Source organism: Corylus avellana, chromosome 2, assembly GCF_965113065.1.
Source record: "Corylus avellana chromosome 2, dhCorAvel1.hap1.2, whole genome shotgun sequence".
Classification (NCBI taxonomy): Eukaryota; Viridiplantae; Streptophyta; class Magnoliopsida; order Fagales; family Betulaceae; genus Corylus; species Corylus avellana.
The window spans coordinates 26,692,822-26,710,724 of record NC_142491.1 but is presented as its reverse complement, the minus strand read 5'-3'; the positions used below and the strand labels follow the sequence as shown (position 1 = coordinate 26,710,724).

The 17,903-nt window shown below is 35.7% G+C and overlaps 1 protein-coding gene across 2 annotated transcripts; it reads right to left on the bottom strand.

Moving 5' to 3' along the window:
• Nucleotides 1–10,406: 10,406 nt before the first annotated feature.
• On the bottom strand, nt 10,407–16,063 carry LOC132181352 (tubby-like F-box protein 8). Of its 2 annotated transcripts, none has more exons than XM_059594547.2 (6): nt 15,815–16,063; nt 15,544–15,622; nt 14,316–14,756; nt 14,039–14,126; nt 13,234–13,366; nt 10,407–11,404 (listed from the first exon to the last, which is right to left on the bottom strand). In XM_059594547.2, the coding sequence occupies exons 3-6, from the start codon at nt 14,661–14,663 to the stop codon at nt 10,696–10,698; spliced, it is 1,278 nt and encodes a 425-aa protein (XP_059450530.1). In that variant the 5' UTR covers nt 14,664–14,756; nt 15,544–15,622; nt 15,815–16,063; the 3' UTR covers nt 10,407–10,695. The 2 variants fall into 2 exon arrangements, with proteins under 2 accessions (XP_059450530.1, XP_059450521.1); XM_059594538.2 differs by having other exon boundaries at nt 14,316–14,751.
• Between the last annotated feature and the right edge of the window lie 1,840 nt (nt 16,064–17,903).

Here is a 17,903-nt window from a genome sequence, read left to right as displayed (position 1 = left end):
TAAATACGGTAGATGATAGCAATAGATTGGCTACCTTCTTCCATATTATAACCTGATGTGAGTATATTCAGCGTTAGAGCCTTCAGAATATGAACATCAGTTAAAGAAAGAGACATATTTGGAAAAACATCAAAGTGGACAGGACCACCAAACAATGATGACTGAATCATGCCAATAATGCTGGTTTTAAAATCAAGAAAACGAGCATCACGCAAACAAAGCAAAACAGAAGCATTAATACCGAGTCGAGTCAATGGCTTGACTGCAACTTGGACAGAACCAATATGCAAAAATCTGTATTTTTTTGCAAGAGCATCATTAACAAATCTCTTGTTGAACAAGGTAATAGTCTGATTATTACCCGAAACCGGAAAGGTTTGTTCAACAGTTTTGACAGAATATTGAATTTTAAAAGAAGACTGAAACCAAGTAGTATTGTAGACATCCCTAGCGTCCAGCTTGGGAATGTTCCACTTACTGAAAGTAATGCATAAAACAACAGAAAGTATTTCTTTCTTAATAGTACTATAATTAATCTACGCAGAATTCCAAGATCCAGAATGAAATCGAACAATTTGTTCAGAAGATTCTGGGTTAAATTCTGATGAAACAACCTGTTTCAGGATACCTCCAAAGCCAATATCAGAGGCGTCAGTATCGACAATTTGGAAAGAATTATCCGAAGGGATGCCTAGACAAGGGAAAGTCTTGACATGGAGTTTGATCTCTTTGATAAGAGAAGTATGGACATTAGACCAAGGGGGAGGATTGCCTTGCAACCTTTCAAATAAAGGTTTACAATGTTTTCGCAAATCCTTGTAGAAATCAGCAATGTAGTTCAAAGAACCAAGAAATCTTTGAAGTTGTGATTTCTCAGTAATGACATCAGGGAATTTATCAGCAAATTGAATTGCCCTGTCAATAGGACGAATCTGGCCTTTAGAAATATCAAATCCAAGAAATCTGATTTTATCTTGGAAGAGTTTGATCTTTTTGGCAGAAACAACAAGCCCGTTATAACGAATAGTTTCTAGAAACGATTTCAAATGTTTCCAGTGTTCATCGATGGACTTTGAGAAGACAAGAACATCATCAATGTAAACAATAGTGAAATGGCTGAATGGGTTGAAGATATCGTTCATGATATTCTGGAACTCACTTGGGGCATTTTTCAAACCAAAAGGCATGACATTCCATTCATAATGACCAAAAGGAGTAGTAAAGGCCGTCTTGTACCTATCACTATCCTTAATTTGGACTTGCCAAAAACCTGACTTTAAATCAAACTTAGAGAAGACAACAGCGTCGTTTAGACGACTGACCAGATCCTTCCTATTGGGGATAGGATACCTAATCCACTCTAAAACATCATTGAGGGGCTTATAGTTAATGACTAACCTTGGGGCACCTCGTTCTAACTCAGCATTTTTCATGACATAGAAAGCAGCATAGGACCAAGGGGACTTACTCTTACAAATAATACCCTTAGCAAGCAAATCAGCAATTTCTTTTTGGCAAAATTCTAAAGTTTCGGCATTCATCTAAATAGGCCTAGCTTTAGTTGGAATTTTGTTTTTAGAAAAATCTTTAACATAAGGCAAAGAAACAATATGATTTTTCCTATGCCAAAAAGCATTAGGAAGTTCAGAACAAACAGAATCAATAATCAATGTATTGAAAGCAGAAATCTTTGATTGCAAAAGCTCGTTAGAGAGTTGTTCAGCAATCTGTTTATACTTTAATTCTTGTTTAAGGAAATTGAGTTGTTTATGCTTAGCAGAAACTAAATTTAAACAACCGTTATCAATTTCAGACTCAGTAGCAAAAGGGAATTTTACTTCAAATCCCATCTTAACAGTTGAGACACCAGTGTCGTCAATTGTTATAGGGTAAAGCATGGCAATAAAAGGCAGACCAAGAATGACTTTATCAGTCATGTTCTTGACCAAAACAGCAGGAATATGGAAACAGACATTGTTTTGACAAACATGAACATTATTCAATTCATATTTGATGTTCAATTTTTCTCCACTGGCTGAATGCAGCCGTTCTGCGGATTTTTCAAAATATTTGCTGGGAATTAATCCTTCTTGGATACAATTCAAATCAGCACCGGAATCAATCAAAGCAATAACATCAAGGGTAAAATCAGGAGAAACAATGATATGCACGTTAGAATGCCATTTGGGAGGAACAACTTTGTTGATTAAATTGACAAAATGGGGTTTTTCAGAAACAGAGATGGGGAGTTGCTTATTCTTTTTTAAATCAACCATTTCTTTCCTGATATTACGAATCTCGTATTTTAAATCTGAGACTGTAACTTCTTTGGATTTTTGTTTTGAAAATTTAGGTTTTGAAAAATTTTCCAAAGTGTTTTCAGGAGATGTTTTAGCATTGCTTTGTTCTTTTGGCTTGGTTAGAACAGAACAAGTACTAATACAGTTATGGTTAACTTCATCAAGAAAAGCAGACTTAAATTCTTTCGTAGGGTTGAAGGATCCGTTAAAGGTCCTTTGGAAGTTAGGTTCCATTTCAATCTTACCAAAGTTTTGTTTAAGAATTCTGATGTTAGTATCAGTGGATTCTTGAGAGGAATTTTCAGAATCGGGAAGAGATTGGTTTTTGGTGCTAATGTCTTGTTCAGAAGAACTAGCACTATCTCTAGAAAACTCAGAAAGGAATTTGTCAATTTTCTCAAGGTTTTCTTGAGAAGTCTTTTGGTAAGAAAGTTTTGACAAATCTGGGAGAGAAATTAGAGAGTTTTCAAATTGCTCGATGATTCTCCTATCGTTAGTGATAGGGTCCTTGTCATGAGTTTTGAAAGGCGAACACTTAACAACCATATTGTTGACATCAGGAAGAGTGTTTTCAACAGGAGGATGGGAAGCCCTGATGACGGACTTATCCTCTTTGACAAACTTCTTTTTGACAACGTTCAAAACATTATCGTCAGGAAAATGTTTTTGGAGAAAATCAAAAAACAAAATGTGAGTTTGGGATTCGATCATAGTCTCGGTCCATTTGACCTTGATACGATCTCGTTCCTTTTAAGAATATTTGGCACGGTAAGCATGCCGTAAATCACGATTTTCTTTTGAAGAAAAATCTTTGTTTAAAGCAGACCAATCAATGACAGAGAAGAAATCTCTGATATGAGCAGTGATAACATTACACTGATGAGGAAAATTAGGAGCAATAAAATCAGAAACAGAAGGAGAGAGAGATCCACGTTCGTCATCCGTCACCTTTAGTTTATATCGTGATACAATTCCAAACTCAGGTTTATATAAACTCCAAACGGTAGATGATATAATATATATCAGGTTTATATTGAACTCAATATTATTGAGCAAGGTTTATAAACCTGAGTTTGGAGTTGCTCAATATATGCAGCCGTCCTTGCTTCTCAGGTTTATATTGAACTCAGGATCCACATATAATATAAACCTTGCTTCTGCCAAGGTTTATATATATATATATATATATATATATATATATATATATATATAAACCCCGTCACCTTTAGTTTGGAGTTTGATTGACGAACGTGATCCTTTAGTTTGTGTGTCAAAAATGTGGAGATCTAATTCTTCTGTTAGCTCTAATTCCAATTTGCCACCGGACGTGGTTAACTATGAAAATATTTTGGTTGATGGTGATAATGATTTCAGTAAGTGGAACATTCCCAAGCTGGACGCTAGGAATGTCTACAATACTACTTGGTTTCAGTCTTCTTTTAAAATTCAATATTCTGTCAAAACTGTTGAACAAACCTTTCCGGTTTCGGGTAATAATCAGACTATTACCTTGTTCAACAAGAGATTTGTTAATGATGCTCTTGCAAAAAAATACAGATTTTTGCATATTGGTTCTGTCCAAGTTGCAGTCAAGCCATTGACTCGACTCGGTATTAATGCTTCTGTTTTGCTTTGTTTGCGTGATGCTCGTTTTCTTGATTTTAAAACCAGCATTATTGGCATGATTCAGTCATCATTGTTTGGTGGTCCTGTCCACTTTGATGTTTTTCCAAATATGTCTCTTTCTTTAACTGATGTTCATATTCTGAAGGCTCTAACGCTGAATATACTCACATCAGGTTATAATATGGAAGAAGGTAGCCAATCTATTGCTATCATCTACCGTATGATAGATGATAGCAATAGATTGGCTACCTGAGTTCAATATTATTGAGCAACTCCAAACTCAGGTTATATATATATATAGGGAAAAGAGATCAAATCAGCAATTATGGTGAATATCAAAATATATTCAGAATATATTATGAATATATTCTAACATCCCCCCTCAAACTCAAGGTGGTAATGTAGATGCCAACTTGAGTTTGGAAACAAGATCACAAAACCGTCCAGGTGGATGTGCTTCGGTAAACATATCCGCCAACTGATCAGCAGAAGCAATAGGACAGAGACGAAGAGTTTCCTGCAAAAGATGATGTGGCACAAAATGACAGTCGATCTCAATATGTTTAGTACGCTCATGAAATATATCATTATCCGCAATCTGAATCGCACTTCAATTGTCACAAAAAATAAGAGAACTGGAGGTCTAAGAAACACTCATGTCATGTAGGAGCCAACGGAGCTAAAGGAGCTCAGACGTAGTGTCAACAAGAGCACAATACTTAGCTTCAATGCTAGAGCGGGCAACAACAGATTGTTTTTTGCTACGCCAAGAGATGAGAGAATCACCAAGTGAGAAATAATAACTCGTGGTGGAACGACGATCAGTGGGATCACCCTCAAACTCAATGTGGTAATGTAGATGCCAACTTGAGTTTGGAAACAAGATCACGAAACCGTCCAGGTGGATGTGCTTTGGTAAACACATCGCCAACTGATCAGTAGAAGCAATAGGACCGAGACGGAGAGTTCCCTGCAAAAGATGATGACGTACAAAATGACAGTCGATCTCAATGTGTTTAGTACGCTCATGAAATACATCATTATGCGCAATCTGAATCGCACTTCGATTGTCACAAAAAATATGAGAACTGGAGGTCTAAGAAACAATCATGTCATGTAGGAGCCAACAGAGCTAAAGGAGCTCAGAGGTAGTGTCAGCAAGAGCACAATACTAAGCTTCAATGCTAGAGCGGGCAACAACAGATTGTTTCTTGCTATGCCAAGAGATGAGAGAATCACCAAGTAAGAAATAATAACTCGTGTTGGAACGAATATCAGTGGGATCACCTGCCTAATCAACATCTGAATATACATGTAAGTCTAATGATGAGTGAGAAAAGAAATGCAAACATAAAACAAAGGGCCCTTCACGTAGCGAAGGATGCGAAGAACAGCCGCATAATGAACTGAACGTAGTGCGGTCATAAACTGACTAACAAGATGAACTGCATAGGCAAGATCCGGTTGTGTCACAGTAAGATAGATGAGACTTCCAACTAACTGTTGATAGAGAGTGGCATCATAAAGTAACTCACCATCAGTGGCACGGAGTTTGACATTTGTCTCTAGAGAGCTATCAACAATTTTGCAATCGATAAGGCCAGCTCACGAGAGGAGATCTGAAGCATATTTGGCTTGAGAGAGATAGTAACCATTTGGATCAAAAGACACTTCTAATCCAAGAAAGTAGCTGAGAAAACCCAAATCATTCATCTCAAATTGTTGACTCAAAAACTGTTGAAGGTTACAAATACCGACAGTATCATCTCCAGTAATGGTCATATCATCAACATATAGTAAGAGTAGAATGAGACCAGCATCAGATCGTCGGATAAAAAGAGCAGAGTCATAGGGGCTATATTAATATTATTCTGCAATATTGTATATTAATTCCTTGATTGTATTTCCTATTTTATCTGGCCTTATTCAACTATAAATAGGCTCCCTTTGTATACAGTTTAATACACACAGAAATATAGTATTCAGGTCATCCCTATATTCTCTAGTTATTTAAACATGGTATCAAAGCCCAAGTTTACCAACAAGTCTCGACTCAGATTGTTGGGGTTATCCCACATCGGTTGTGAAAGGGGCTGGTGGTCAGTTTATAAGTGTTAGGGAAAGCCTTACCTTTTAAGCTATCATTTGGGGTTGAGAAAGGCCCAAAGACCACCTAACACTGGTATCAGAGCCCAGGTTTACCAACAAGTTTAGGCCCAACAGTCCACCGGAGAAACGAGTTGTTGCTGCTCTGACCTTGGCCCGATGTGTGAGGGGGAGATTGTTGGGGTTATCCCACATCGGTTGTGGAATGGGCTGGTGGTCAGTTTTTATAAGTGTGAGGAAAAGTCTTGCCTCTTGAGTTAGCTTTGGAGGTTGAGAGAGACTCAAGACCACCCAACATAAATTTTTTTTTTTTTTTTGTACAAATTCCTTTCTTCTATATTTTCAGATGTTAAAATAACTAGCTAGAGAATATAGGGATGAACTGAATACTATATTTCTGTGTGTATTAAACTGTATACAAAGGGGGCCTATTTATAGTTGAATAAGGCTAGATAAAATAGGAAATACAATCACGGAATTAATGTACAATATTGCAGAATAATATCAATATATATATACAGGAAAAAGAGATCAAATCAGCAATTATGGTGAATATCAAAATATATTCAAAATATATTTTGAATATATTCTAACACATCTCTCTCACACTAATGCAATCAATATGATGTATTCATATATATACATCTTTAAACTGATTTTAGACTCAAAATATGAGACTATATAAATATGTACAAACTTTTTCATGTGAGTGAGTGGTTATTCTAAGAACTATAACATTTGGTGGCAAACTTTGTTTTAAAAGCTTTGCATTAATAGATGTAATTATAAACACTAAAATGTGGGTATTTTCAAAAGAGAGCTCACATTATAAAATGGTAAGTATGCTTAAATTGAGCCGTGAACTCACACATCCATTATAAAATTATGGTAACTTTATAGATTTTGCCGGAGAAGATGAAGATGTGGATCCATATGCATGTTGGGGTTTGGTGCTTGAGACTCAGTTGAATCGTCAATATTTTGGAAGGCTCACTTATATTAATTAGTTTATTATATTTTGGTGTGTCACGTGTGACACTTTTGTCGGATTGTTTTTATGGGAAAATTAGATTTTACCGACCCCAAAGTTGGTAGCGTTTTTCAATTCGATATCCAAAGTTTCAATTTTTGTAATCTACCCTCCCAAAGTTTCAATCTTTCTTCCCCAAAATGCCCCTAAAATCTCTCAATGTTTTTGATTTCTCGTTCTTTGCATCACCCTGCTTCTCCAGCGCGATCATCATTGAAGGACTTGAGCAAAGCTTCAAGCCTTCAACAAATTCAATTTCATCCTAAATGGTTTACCACAACAACAACAAAAACACCTACCCATCCTCAATTATCAATCAAAAAAAAAAAAAACCATCTCCGATTTCAATTTGTTTTTCACAAGAAATGCTCTGCCTCGCTACTGAGCAAAGTTCAGAAAATAAGAAGAGAGTGTTTGAGACTTCTACTTTGTTTGTTAGTTACAAGCTGTCGTTGTCGTCTCCAACCTTGCAACCATTACCACCTCTGACTCTTCTGCTTTACGGAAGCAGCTCAAATCAAAGCAAAATACAAAGCTAGACAAAGATAGAGACAAAGAATCAGAGAGAGAGAGAGCTACACAGAGAGAGAGAGAGAGACATACGGGTGAGGGCGGATGGTCCAGAACTATCTCCGGCGCTTTCACCATCAACTATCTCCGGAAACTCCCTTTCGGCTCGAAGATCGAGACCTTGAGCCCAAGCCGTTGCATTACCGTCACCTCCGAGAGGTCCAAGAACGGAAACGACACCATCGCCTCAGCCAAGGTCTTTGTCGATGGATTGGAGGTGACGCGTCATCTCTTGTTGGGATAATTTTATGGGCAATTTGGAGAAGAAAAATGCATAAGAGCATTCCCAGCAGCTACCCGGTCATATTCCCTAAATTTAAGGATCCAAACTACTTTTTGCTTCCCTATGTCAATTTACACCCCAATAGCTTCCTTAAATGCTTCCCTATACCATTAAAATATTATTTTTTTATTTTACTTTTTTTATATTTTATTCCTATAATTTATACTTTCTCTCTCTCCCTCATATTTTCTTCTTCTTTCTTCCGACAGTACCCATTTCTTCTTCTCTGTGATTTTGCCCTTTTCTTCACAAATGGTTCAAGTTGTGGCTTCTATTTCTTCTTCGATTTGCGTCTACGATTTCTTCTCCGAATTCTTCTCCGATCTGCGATTTCTTCTCCGATTTGCATCAAGTTTGAGGACTCGGAGCGGTACGTTTATGGATGGAAATCTTATCGTGAACAAGGATGGGGTTCAGATCGTCTCTCAGACCGAAATTGAAGCAGTAAAATTTGATGGTTTCAGTCTCTGATTTGCGATTTGCAATTTCTCCACTGATTCACCATGTTCATTCCTTCTCTTCTCCTCTGAAACCTCAAGAAATCCTCCACCTTCTTTGATGTTGTTGCTGGCCATTGGAAATGATTTGACAAAATCAGAGGTCTTTTGAGATTAAGCTTGCAAAGTGGGTTAGGGAAGGCCTCTCTTCTCCTTCTGCGTTTTGCTTGAACCTTCTGCGTTTGCTTGAACGGAAAAGAAGAAAAGAAAATGCTGGGGAAAGAAGGGGAAGACGAAAAGAGGAGAGAGGAGAGAGAGAGCATCAGTTTTATCAATATAATAATCATATGGATTGCTACAGTTGAACCCAAAACATTGGGTTCAACTGTAGCAGCTGATGGTTTAAGGAACCATATAGGGAATCTGCTGTAGGACGTTTTTTGTGATTTTTTGGACATATTCCTTAAACATAGGGAACAGACCCCCTTATAGGGAGTCTGCTGGGAATGCTCTAAGTGATCACGTGCTATTCTATCAATCAAAACGGCTTTAACCGATGGAATGACTTAATTGAAAAAGATTAAAAATGCCAACTTTGAGAGGTAAAGTGAAATTGTCCACACAAGAGGGGGAAGAGGAATTCGAACTAGTGAATCTGCTTCATTAGACGTGGTCCCAGCCGATTGACCTATCTCTTAGAGATAAAACAATGTAGATATTATTAATATGTTAGGTTTATTTAGGCCTAGTAAATTTAATTTGATATGAGTTTGTGGTATCAAAAGAAATAAAAGAAATTTATTCATGATTATTATCTGTTGCGTCGAAAAGATAACACAGAAACAATTGTTCAAAGCAAAGTATAAAATTAAAATAAAATAAAATAGACTTAATTTCCTACAAAGTTCTCTCACGATCCACAAAACTTATTCTTTCCCTTAAATAGGTATCACAAAAGGTATGAACGCCCCCATCTTCCACACAACATCGGTCTGAGCGTCATTAGCAATCTACCAACACATATATAAGTCGATTACTCGTCTAAGCTTAACCCAAATGTCTAAAATGACTAAAAAAACATCTCATAAGACACCAACTTCACAATACAGTAGAAGATGGTCCACGAATCTAACTAGGTATGTCCTATCATCAACCACAACTAATTTTAATGTACCATCAGAACATAAGAGAAATGCCAGTTTGTGTTGTGTCTTTTTCCCATCCTCCTATTTTGAAAATCAGCCATTAGATCGGTAGGGTTTACACCTTCATCCATGTAGATCTTACAAATCCAATGACTGATTTTTATTTTATTTTTTGAAAAAAAAAAAAACAAAGCACAAGGGAAGTACGAGAATATACTAAATAGCAAGACTCTAAGAGCATTCCTAGCAACTACTCTAAAGCTGCTTTTTTTCTCTATACATAGGGAAAATCTCAAAAAATCACCTACAGTGGCTTCCCTATATCTTCCCTATACATTAGGATTGCTATAGTTGAACCTAATACTTCCCTATATCTTTTCCCTATACATTAGGATTACTACAGTTAAACCCAATGTATAGGATTGCTACAGTTGAACCCAATGTTGAATTCAACTGTAGCAATCCTAATGTATAGAGAAGATATAAAATGGCCGCTGTAAGTGAAATTTTGTGATTTTTTTGAGATTTTCTCTATGTATAAGGAAGGGAAGCAGCTTTATGGTAGCTTTATTGGATTCAACTGTAGCAATCCATATAAATTATTATAATCATAAAATAACATTCTCTTTCCTCTCACTTTCTATGCAAAATAAATAAATATAAAAACAAAACAAAAGTAAAACAAATAATATTTTAATGTTATAGGAAATTATAAAAAAAAGCTATTATATAGTGTATTTGAATAGAGAGGCCAAAAGTAATTTAGTTCTCTAAACTTAGAAAAAATGACAAGGAAGCTGCTGTGAATGCTCTTAACAATTAGGTAGTTCCATTAATAGTACTAGGTAGACACCTAGATACTAGTACTGTCCTATCATTCCTTGAGAAGCATGCACCAAAAGTATTCAGATGAATTACCAACATAAATGGCTGTTGATATTCATGCTTTTGACTGTAAGATGAAAAAGGAAGGTACTGACATGTTTTGTTCACAATGCTGTAAGCCCAGTTATCAGGACAGCACCACAATTACAAATGAGTTTTACAACAGAATAACATTAACAACAATTTCCTATCCTAATGACACCAAAAGGAAAAGATAAAAGAACAAGAGAAGAAGGCAAGAAAATGCAAAAGAGAAAAAGATTGTCATTACACTGTCCTGCTTTTTTTTACCACCCTTCATTTTATGCTTTTTCTATTCACAAGCCAATTTGGTGTCAAAGCTGCTCAAGCAAATTGCAAAAGCCTGAAATGCTGATAGAGGATAACGATAATCCATGGTGAACATATCTTTACCAACTTTACCAAACTGCAGAATTATCTTATCATGCTCTGGTGGGGCTGGCTGAGATGGTGTTGGTGCACCAGCAGCAGGCTGTGTAGCAGCAATCAACTGAAAGTTCTTAACAGATGCAACAGTTACCCGCCCACGAAAGTTCAAGCACCAGCACTGTAACTGTTCATGCCATCTAGGGGGCTTGTTTTTCAGAATCAAGGGTCTTAGTTTGCGATCCTCATCATCATCTTGGGGCCCACCAATTTCAGAAAATCGTGCACTGCTGAAATCAACAGAGTGATCAAGAGACTTTGAGAAGGAGATGCTCCGGAATGAGTCCTCCAGAGAGCGGGGAAGAAGCTCTGGTTGGCCAGGGACAGTGCCACCTGCATCAAGTGCTGACGCCGGGATTGAATGCATTACGCAATGCATCCTTCGTGGCCCTCGCGTGCCTAACACATTTAGTTCGTAAGCTAACTGGGCTATGTTGTAGCTTCCTGTTGGAACCTTTGGAGACACTTTTTTGGAATAAAATCTTCGGCTTGTTCGCCCTGGAGGGGGAATGTGGGTTGAAGTACATGGAGGCTGTGTATCATATATTATGAATTTTGTGCCAAGAAAATTTGATCTGCAACAAGAAGAAAATTTGAATACTCTAAATTTGTATCATATATATAATTGAAAAGAAAAAGGAAAAACTGGAGAACCAATCAAAGCCTCTAGAAAATTTACAAGGGAAAAAACGTGCATCAGGAAGCAAAGAACCTGTTTTCCTAGATTGAATAATAACAAAGAAAATGGGAACCAGTGTGATGATATAACCCAAGGATCCCCCACAGACATGAAGAGGATTCCTAAAGTACGGTTTTTAATCCCATGTGCTTATTGCCAAAACTTATGGAGGTTGTAAGCTCAACTGATCTATGTCCAGCAAGCTACATAAAACCCACTCCATAGTGCTCTTTAGAGTAAACCATGTTTCAATTTGTGAAAAGTGAATAACAGACGTTCAATTTGGATGCCTCTTTAAGCATGACACATTAGTCATTTCTCCAAACAGGCTGGATTATGCTTCAATTTGGATGCCTTTTTTTTTCTTTTTTTTTTTCCTACCAAAAGCATTTAGCATTTTACTAATGACTTGCCAAAAATATTTCTCTAAATGGAAGAACATCAAAATATTTCTCTAAATGGAAGAACATCAAATGCTTCCAAACATAGTAAAAAATCTTTTTGACATTGTTAAATTATCAATTATTCCAAAAAATTTAAGCTGATACGAAAAGGAAAATTTAACCATTTAATGAACAATTTAACACGCCCCCTCATAACATAAAGGCTCACACTCCCTTTTAATAAATGAGGCTCAACATGTGAAATATTTAATTTTAAATGGGAGTGAATTGACGGAGTCGAGCTTTGATCACAGAACCTTTGGCTTTGATACCAATGTTAAATTACCAGTTATCCCAAAAACTTAAGCTGATAGGAAGAGGTAAATTTAATCATTTAATCAACACTTTAACAGACATATTAAAAGAAGGTTTACACTAGAAGGAAGATCATCTTAATGGGGAAAAAAATGACATTTGTGACCATGCAACATATATGTTATGTAGCCAGCACAGACCCTTCTAGAAGGGAGCTGTGTCCATATAGAATATGATGGAAACAAAAACTTAGATTATGAAACATTTAATAAGAATTAAAGCCGCTTAGGATACAACCCTTTTCAAGTATAAAATAGGAATAGAATTGTAATTGAAAACATGAGGAAAAAAGGAATTTAATGCATGGTTAACCCAAGTATAGATTACAGACACTTGCATGATTGAAACATCAACATATCAATATTTCACAATTTGTTCTTTTTTTTTTTAAATAAAATAACTTGTAAAAGAGTTAGGTTTACACTTGGTGCAACTCTTGTGAACATTACACCTCTTAATACCTTTCAACTTAATGAATATATTGACAAACCCACCACTGTTGTATTCCATTGTCTCCCCACATCCTCCATACTAACAAAATATTAAACTGATAAAAATGAAGAGCTATCTCATTTATAAAATATTCAACTTTAAATTTATTTTATATTTTTTTAAAAAAAAAAAAACATATAAAAGTCATAAGCATATGGATTGGATAGTAAATGGGATTCGATTGACATGAATTTGTCGTGCAGGCTAAGCATGAAGAGAACACATAATCTAATGGTGACATTATCAAAATACTAATCAAATTAAAATTTACTGAGCCATGCAGCATTAATAAAGAGTTACACTACTCAGTAGCATTTAATTTAATAATTATAAGTTTTTTTTTTTTTTTTTAAAAAAAAAAAAAAAGGGTAAAATAGTTCTACTTATTAGCACATCTCACTGTGTCTATTCTTCCTTAGGTGCGTTTGAGTAGGTTTTATGAAGAGAGAAATATGAGTCTTGAATCTTCTCTTACCTCAGTTTGCCAATATATGTGCTACTTGATCTTGAAATGTTATCAGCATCCATAGAGATAACATATTCTGTGCATGTGGTTCTTCGAGTCCTCTTTGCTGAAAGCAGGAACTTTCCATTTTCAACCAGCAATGCTGCAAGAGCAGAGTGACAAATAAATGTACCAGTTTATTCAAGGAAAAATACATAGATGCTGGTTCAATCCATTTAAGCAAAATAATTCATCGGACCAAGTAAATAAATAGATAAACAAAATGAAATAGATTTCATAAATTCTATAGAACAAAATTTTAATGAAACACCTAATAAATCTTGACATTAGTTCCATGGATCAACAGAAGAAACAGGATAGAAGTTTAAAATTTAAAGTCCATCTCAATCTTCTCACGAATGGTGTGTGAACGTTGCTGGCCACAACACCACTATTAAGTGTTAGAAGCCACTTAATTAGCTCACTCAAGAGTTAGCGTATTTAGAATTATTCTTATCGATTAACTGATTTACTTCATCCTCACTGACAGGCCCTTGACAAAACATATTTGTAATTTTCCTTCTGTAATAAAATAATAATTACAACTCTTGGAAGCAACAAGTTCGCATAAATCCATTTAGATTCATGAGTAAGCATTTCAACATGAAATACGCTACCATGTCAATTAATTTTAATTGGAAGACATTAAAACACATTCATTCTTTTGCTAGATAGATGCCTAATCCAACTTGTCATCAGTGAATCAAACAGATCTACAAACAAATAAAGTCTACGTGAAATTGAAGGCAACTTAACAATTAGAAAGGATGCTTACCAGGGCTAAGACACATATAAAGGTGGTATGTTAAATTTGATTTATCTCTTTTTATGAAGCATTGAATAGTTCCATCACGCGGCCCCGGCTAAAAAGTTAAACAAGGAAGCATCAGTCAGTCCCAATTGCTTTAATAAATACGCATTTCCCACATAAATGCAGCAGACCTTAAAATCTACACAACCTCTATTATTCCATTACAAACTTGAGTTAAAAAAGAAAACCATTTTATATTAAGTCATAGTGTGAAAAATAATTAATAACACAAAGAACCAACCTGCTTCAGGGACACAGGAAAGGTAAGCTTCCCACACAACTCAGGACTCTTAACAATTTCTTTGCACATAGTCCTCCAAGAACGGCAAACTGCAGCACATGCAACCACATGCTTACGAGCAGGCCACGTATTCTCACTCTCTTCCAACCTTCTAATCACATCATATAGTAGCTCTGGCGGTAGACTAGCCCAACGACTGTTCTGAATTACGATAGGTTGGTCATGCAAATCATGTAATGAACCATGAGATTTGCCTCTATTATGTCCGGTTAGCCTGACTTCAAAACCCCGTCTAGATAAGCTCCCAAAACCATCCCTCACATCCCGAACTATGCTACGGAATGACATTCTACAGGTGGATCAAACTACCAGTACAATCAAATATCTTTCATCAAACTCTCTGACAAATTACATTCTTCTTATCACGTCCATACAGCTGCCCTAAACAGGAGGTGTGTCAGTTCCCGCCACAATTCTTATCAACAAAGAAAAAGATAGCAAGAAAATAGAAAAGACAACAAAAGAGAATAGAAAAAAGAAAAAGAAAAGTGGAAAGCAGCAAAACGCAGCTTCACATGGACTAAAAAGTCTTCGAATTGCCAATCTTTACTTGGTAAAAACCTTTTGAGGTTCTTCAACTTCATCAAGAAGTTAACTCAGCTTCACTAAACCAAATAACCACCTATCTTAAGAGCTCATCACAAACTCTAAACTTGCTTTCTGAAGATAATGGGTACCATTTACAGTGAAACAAACTCTGTAAAAATATGTAGAATCCTTTTCAAGCAAAAGAAATCAAAGCAGAAAGCTAGCCCTCTCGTTCACTGGACACCATAAGAACACGAGAAACCAAAATCTAGAAAAAGAAACAAAAAATATTTCTTGTACTTTGTTAAATTAATTATGTCACAAGCTCACACCCAGAAAGAAAAACCACAGATAACAACATGTTGATCAATATAACAAAAATCAAAATATAGACCCGCTGATCATAGTATAAATCTATCCTAAATTATTTCTCCGCACAATTTTTCAATTTTTTTTCCTAATTTAACACAGCCTGAGGCACTATGGACATAAAGTTACAAATTCCATTCAAAAAGGCAAGAATAGGTACGACAAGCTCACTTCAGTAAATCCTACAAGTAAAAACTTGCCTTATGCATCTACATATCCCAAAAAAAAAAGAAAAAAAAAAAAAAAAAAAAGGAAGACTCAGAAAACTAACCAGTCAAAGAATCATAGACAACCAGAATCCTAAGACCGATCGAGGCAGAGCTCCAGAGCAATCACAAGCCACCAAAGATCTGCAAGGCACAACAACATTTTAAATAAAAGAGAAAGACAAAAAACCAAAAAAAAAAAAAAAAACCCAGAATTTTTCTCTAGACCCAAGATTTTTTGTGCCATTTTCTTGAGAAAACGCAGTGAAAGATTTGAAAGTAAAACAGCAGTCAAGATTTGAAAGTGGATGAGCCAGAAATGGCAGAGATCTGTACCTCAAACTCAAAGCATAAGCATCTCCACAAAGACACCAAAAGAAAAAAAAAAAATGTGAAACAAAATCACAGAAAACTTTTTCTTCTCTGATTTTATAGCAGGGGATCAATCAGAACACAAGAAGAAGAAAATATTGTCAGGTCATAAATGTAAACACCAACTCTCCTTTTCTTAAGAGTAGACCTGTTTTCGGTCTCTGTGTCTGTCTCTCTCTCTCTCTCTCTCATCCGGACTCCAAGGCCACATTAAATTTAGTTCAGGAACCATAGATAAAGCGCTACTAGTACCAATATAATATTTGTGTTTTTTGGGTTTCTTTTTACGTGAGTTTTATTTTATTTCTGTTTCGGTGCTGCTCTATATTCCATACCCAATTTTATATTTCTCGAGTGTTCACAATAACACAACACAACATGACCAAACAGCCTTTGACCTTTGCGGGTGTCTCCCAGCGTTATCAGACCGACGGAAGCCGCAGCACAAGTGTTCAGACTTTGGACTCTGCTGGCTTTTACTCGCCTACCCTTCCATGACCATTTTTTTTTTTTTTTTTAACTTTTCAACACAAAAAAAAAAAAACAAAAAACACAAATTACCGCCTAGAAAAAAACAAAGGACACCTACCGAAGTGCCTCAAAATTTGTAATTGTTTTGGTAGTTGAAAATCACTTCCAGTAATTAGACTCTTTTCTCTTCTCAGGGCAGGGAGCATGCGACAGAACGGCCCCTTGCTCAGGGCAGGAAGCCTCCTTTACATATTTTTTTTACAATTCCTCTTTATAATAAGAGTGTAAATGAAAATATTTCGATTTACTATGTGACATTACTATTATTATACCTTAATCAAGGCAGTGGAAAGCTTAAATAAATTTTTGCTTCTAAAAAACTTCAATATTTCATTAATAAAACATACTAGAGCTTTTATCTCAAATAATAAAGTCGATACAAAACTCTAAACCTGCTAACTTAAACAAAGTTACAACAATATGCCACATGCGACATATATAAATAAAGGAATGCTAAGATTATAAATAGAATTTACAAAAAAGCTTTTACAACATGATTGGGTTCAAGATAAATTCAACTTTTTACGAATTCAATTATATTGTGCCACATCATGTTATAAAATTTTTTTTGTAAAATTTGTTTATAAACCTATTATTTTTCATATAAATATCCTCATTTTAAAGATCCCAAATTGCCTCATCGGAAGATGCTTAGGCGAGCATATGCATCGGCATCTATCTCCTCTCCTCCAAAATCTAATTAATAGTGGATTATTCCAATTGAATCCACAATTACATAGGTTGATAAGTCAGTCCTTAATCTCAGCATGTAGTGCCCCGAATAATTACTAGACTGTGTTTAGCTTAGTTTAAGGGTTCAGTTTGGTTCATTAGAATTAAGATTTTTGGACTTTCTAGTTCTAACCAAATGTTTGCAGGGAGGACCACTAAACGTTCGCTTTGTAACCCTAGAATCGTTGGGTAATAGTACATCGAATGTTGGGAAGGGGACTTTTGTGACCAAAAATATCAATTATAAAAATAACTACTCACAATAGGACAAATCTTTGTAGGATACGGCTATAGAGAGGGTGTCGAACCTCAAGGACTGCAGGGGTTTCGTTATCAAATTCGAAATATCAAAATCAACTTAATTAAAAAGAAAATTGATTTGATTTTCTTTAAAACTAAAGTGTATGAAAATAAAATAGGTTTAAAATAAGAAAGAGAGTGTAGGGTATTGACTTCACCTCTATCCGCACAATAATGGCTAATCATAATTAATCCCATAAATTCATTCTATGCACGTTATAAATAAATAAGAAACTACCTTATTAAATAATAAGTATAATCTATCTTCGGTTGGCATGAATCGTCCACCGAACCACTAAGATGCGGTACGACCCATCTTCCCTAGGTATAAATTATTAAATTTTTTAACAGGATACATATAATCAATGAATAAATGTAACCCACATTCGGTTGGCATGGACTGTCTACCTAAATTACACTAAATTAGGGTGTAGTACAATCCGTCTTCCTTAAGCATGGCCTATCAAATCCTATTGATCATATGTCAATT

What these genes read in the sequence shown, in the direction of transcription:
- LOC132181352 (XM_059594547.2), bottom strand. Translation starts at nt 14,663, where the DNA reads ATGTCATTCCGTAGCATAGTTCGGGATGTGAGGGATGGTTTTGGGAGC. An exon ending in TTATATGTGTCTTAGCCCTG is followed by an intron (nt 13,367 to 14,038) that starts GTAAGCATCCTT and finishes CTGCTCTTGCAG; the next exon opens with CATTGCTGGTTGAAAATGGA. An exon ending in ACATATATTGGCAAACTGAG is followed by an intron (nt 11,405 to 13,233) that starts GTAAGAGAAGAT and finishes TTCTTGTTGCAG; the next exon opens with ATCAAATTTTCTTGGCACAA.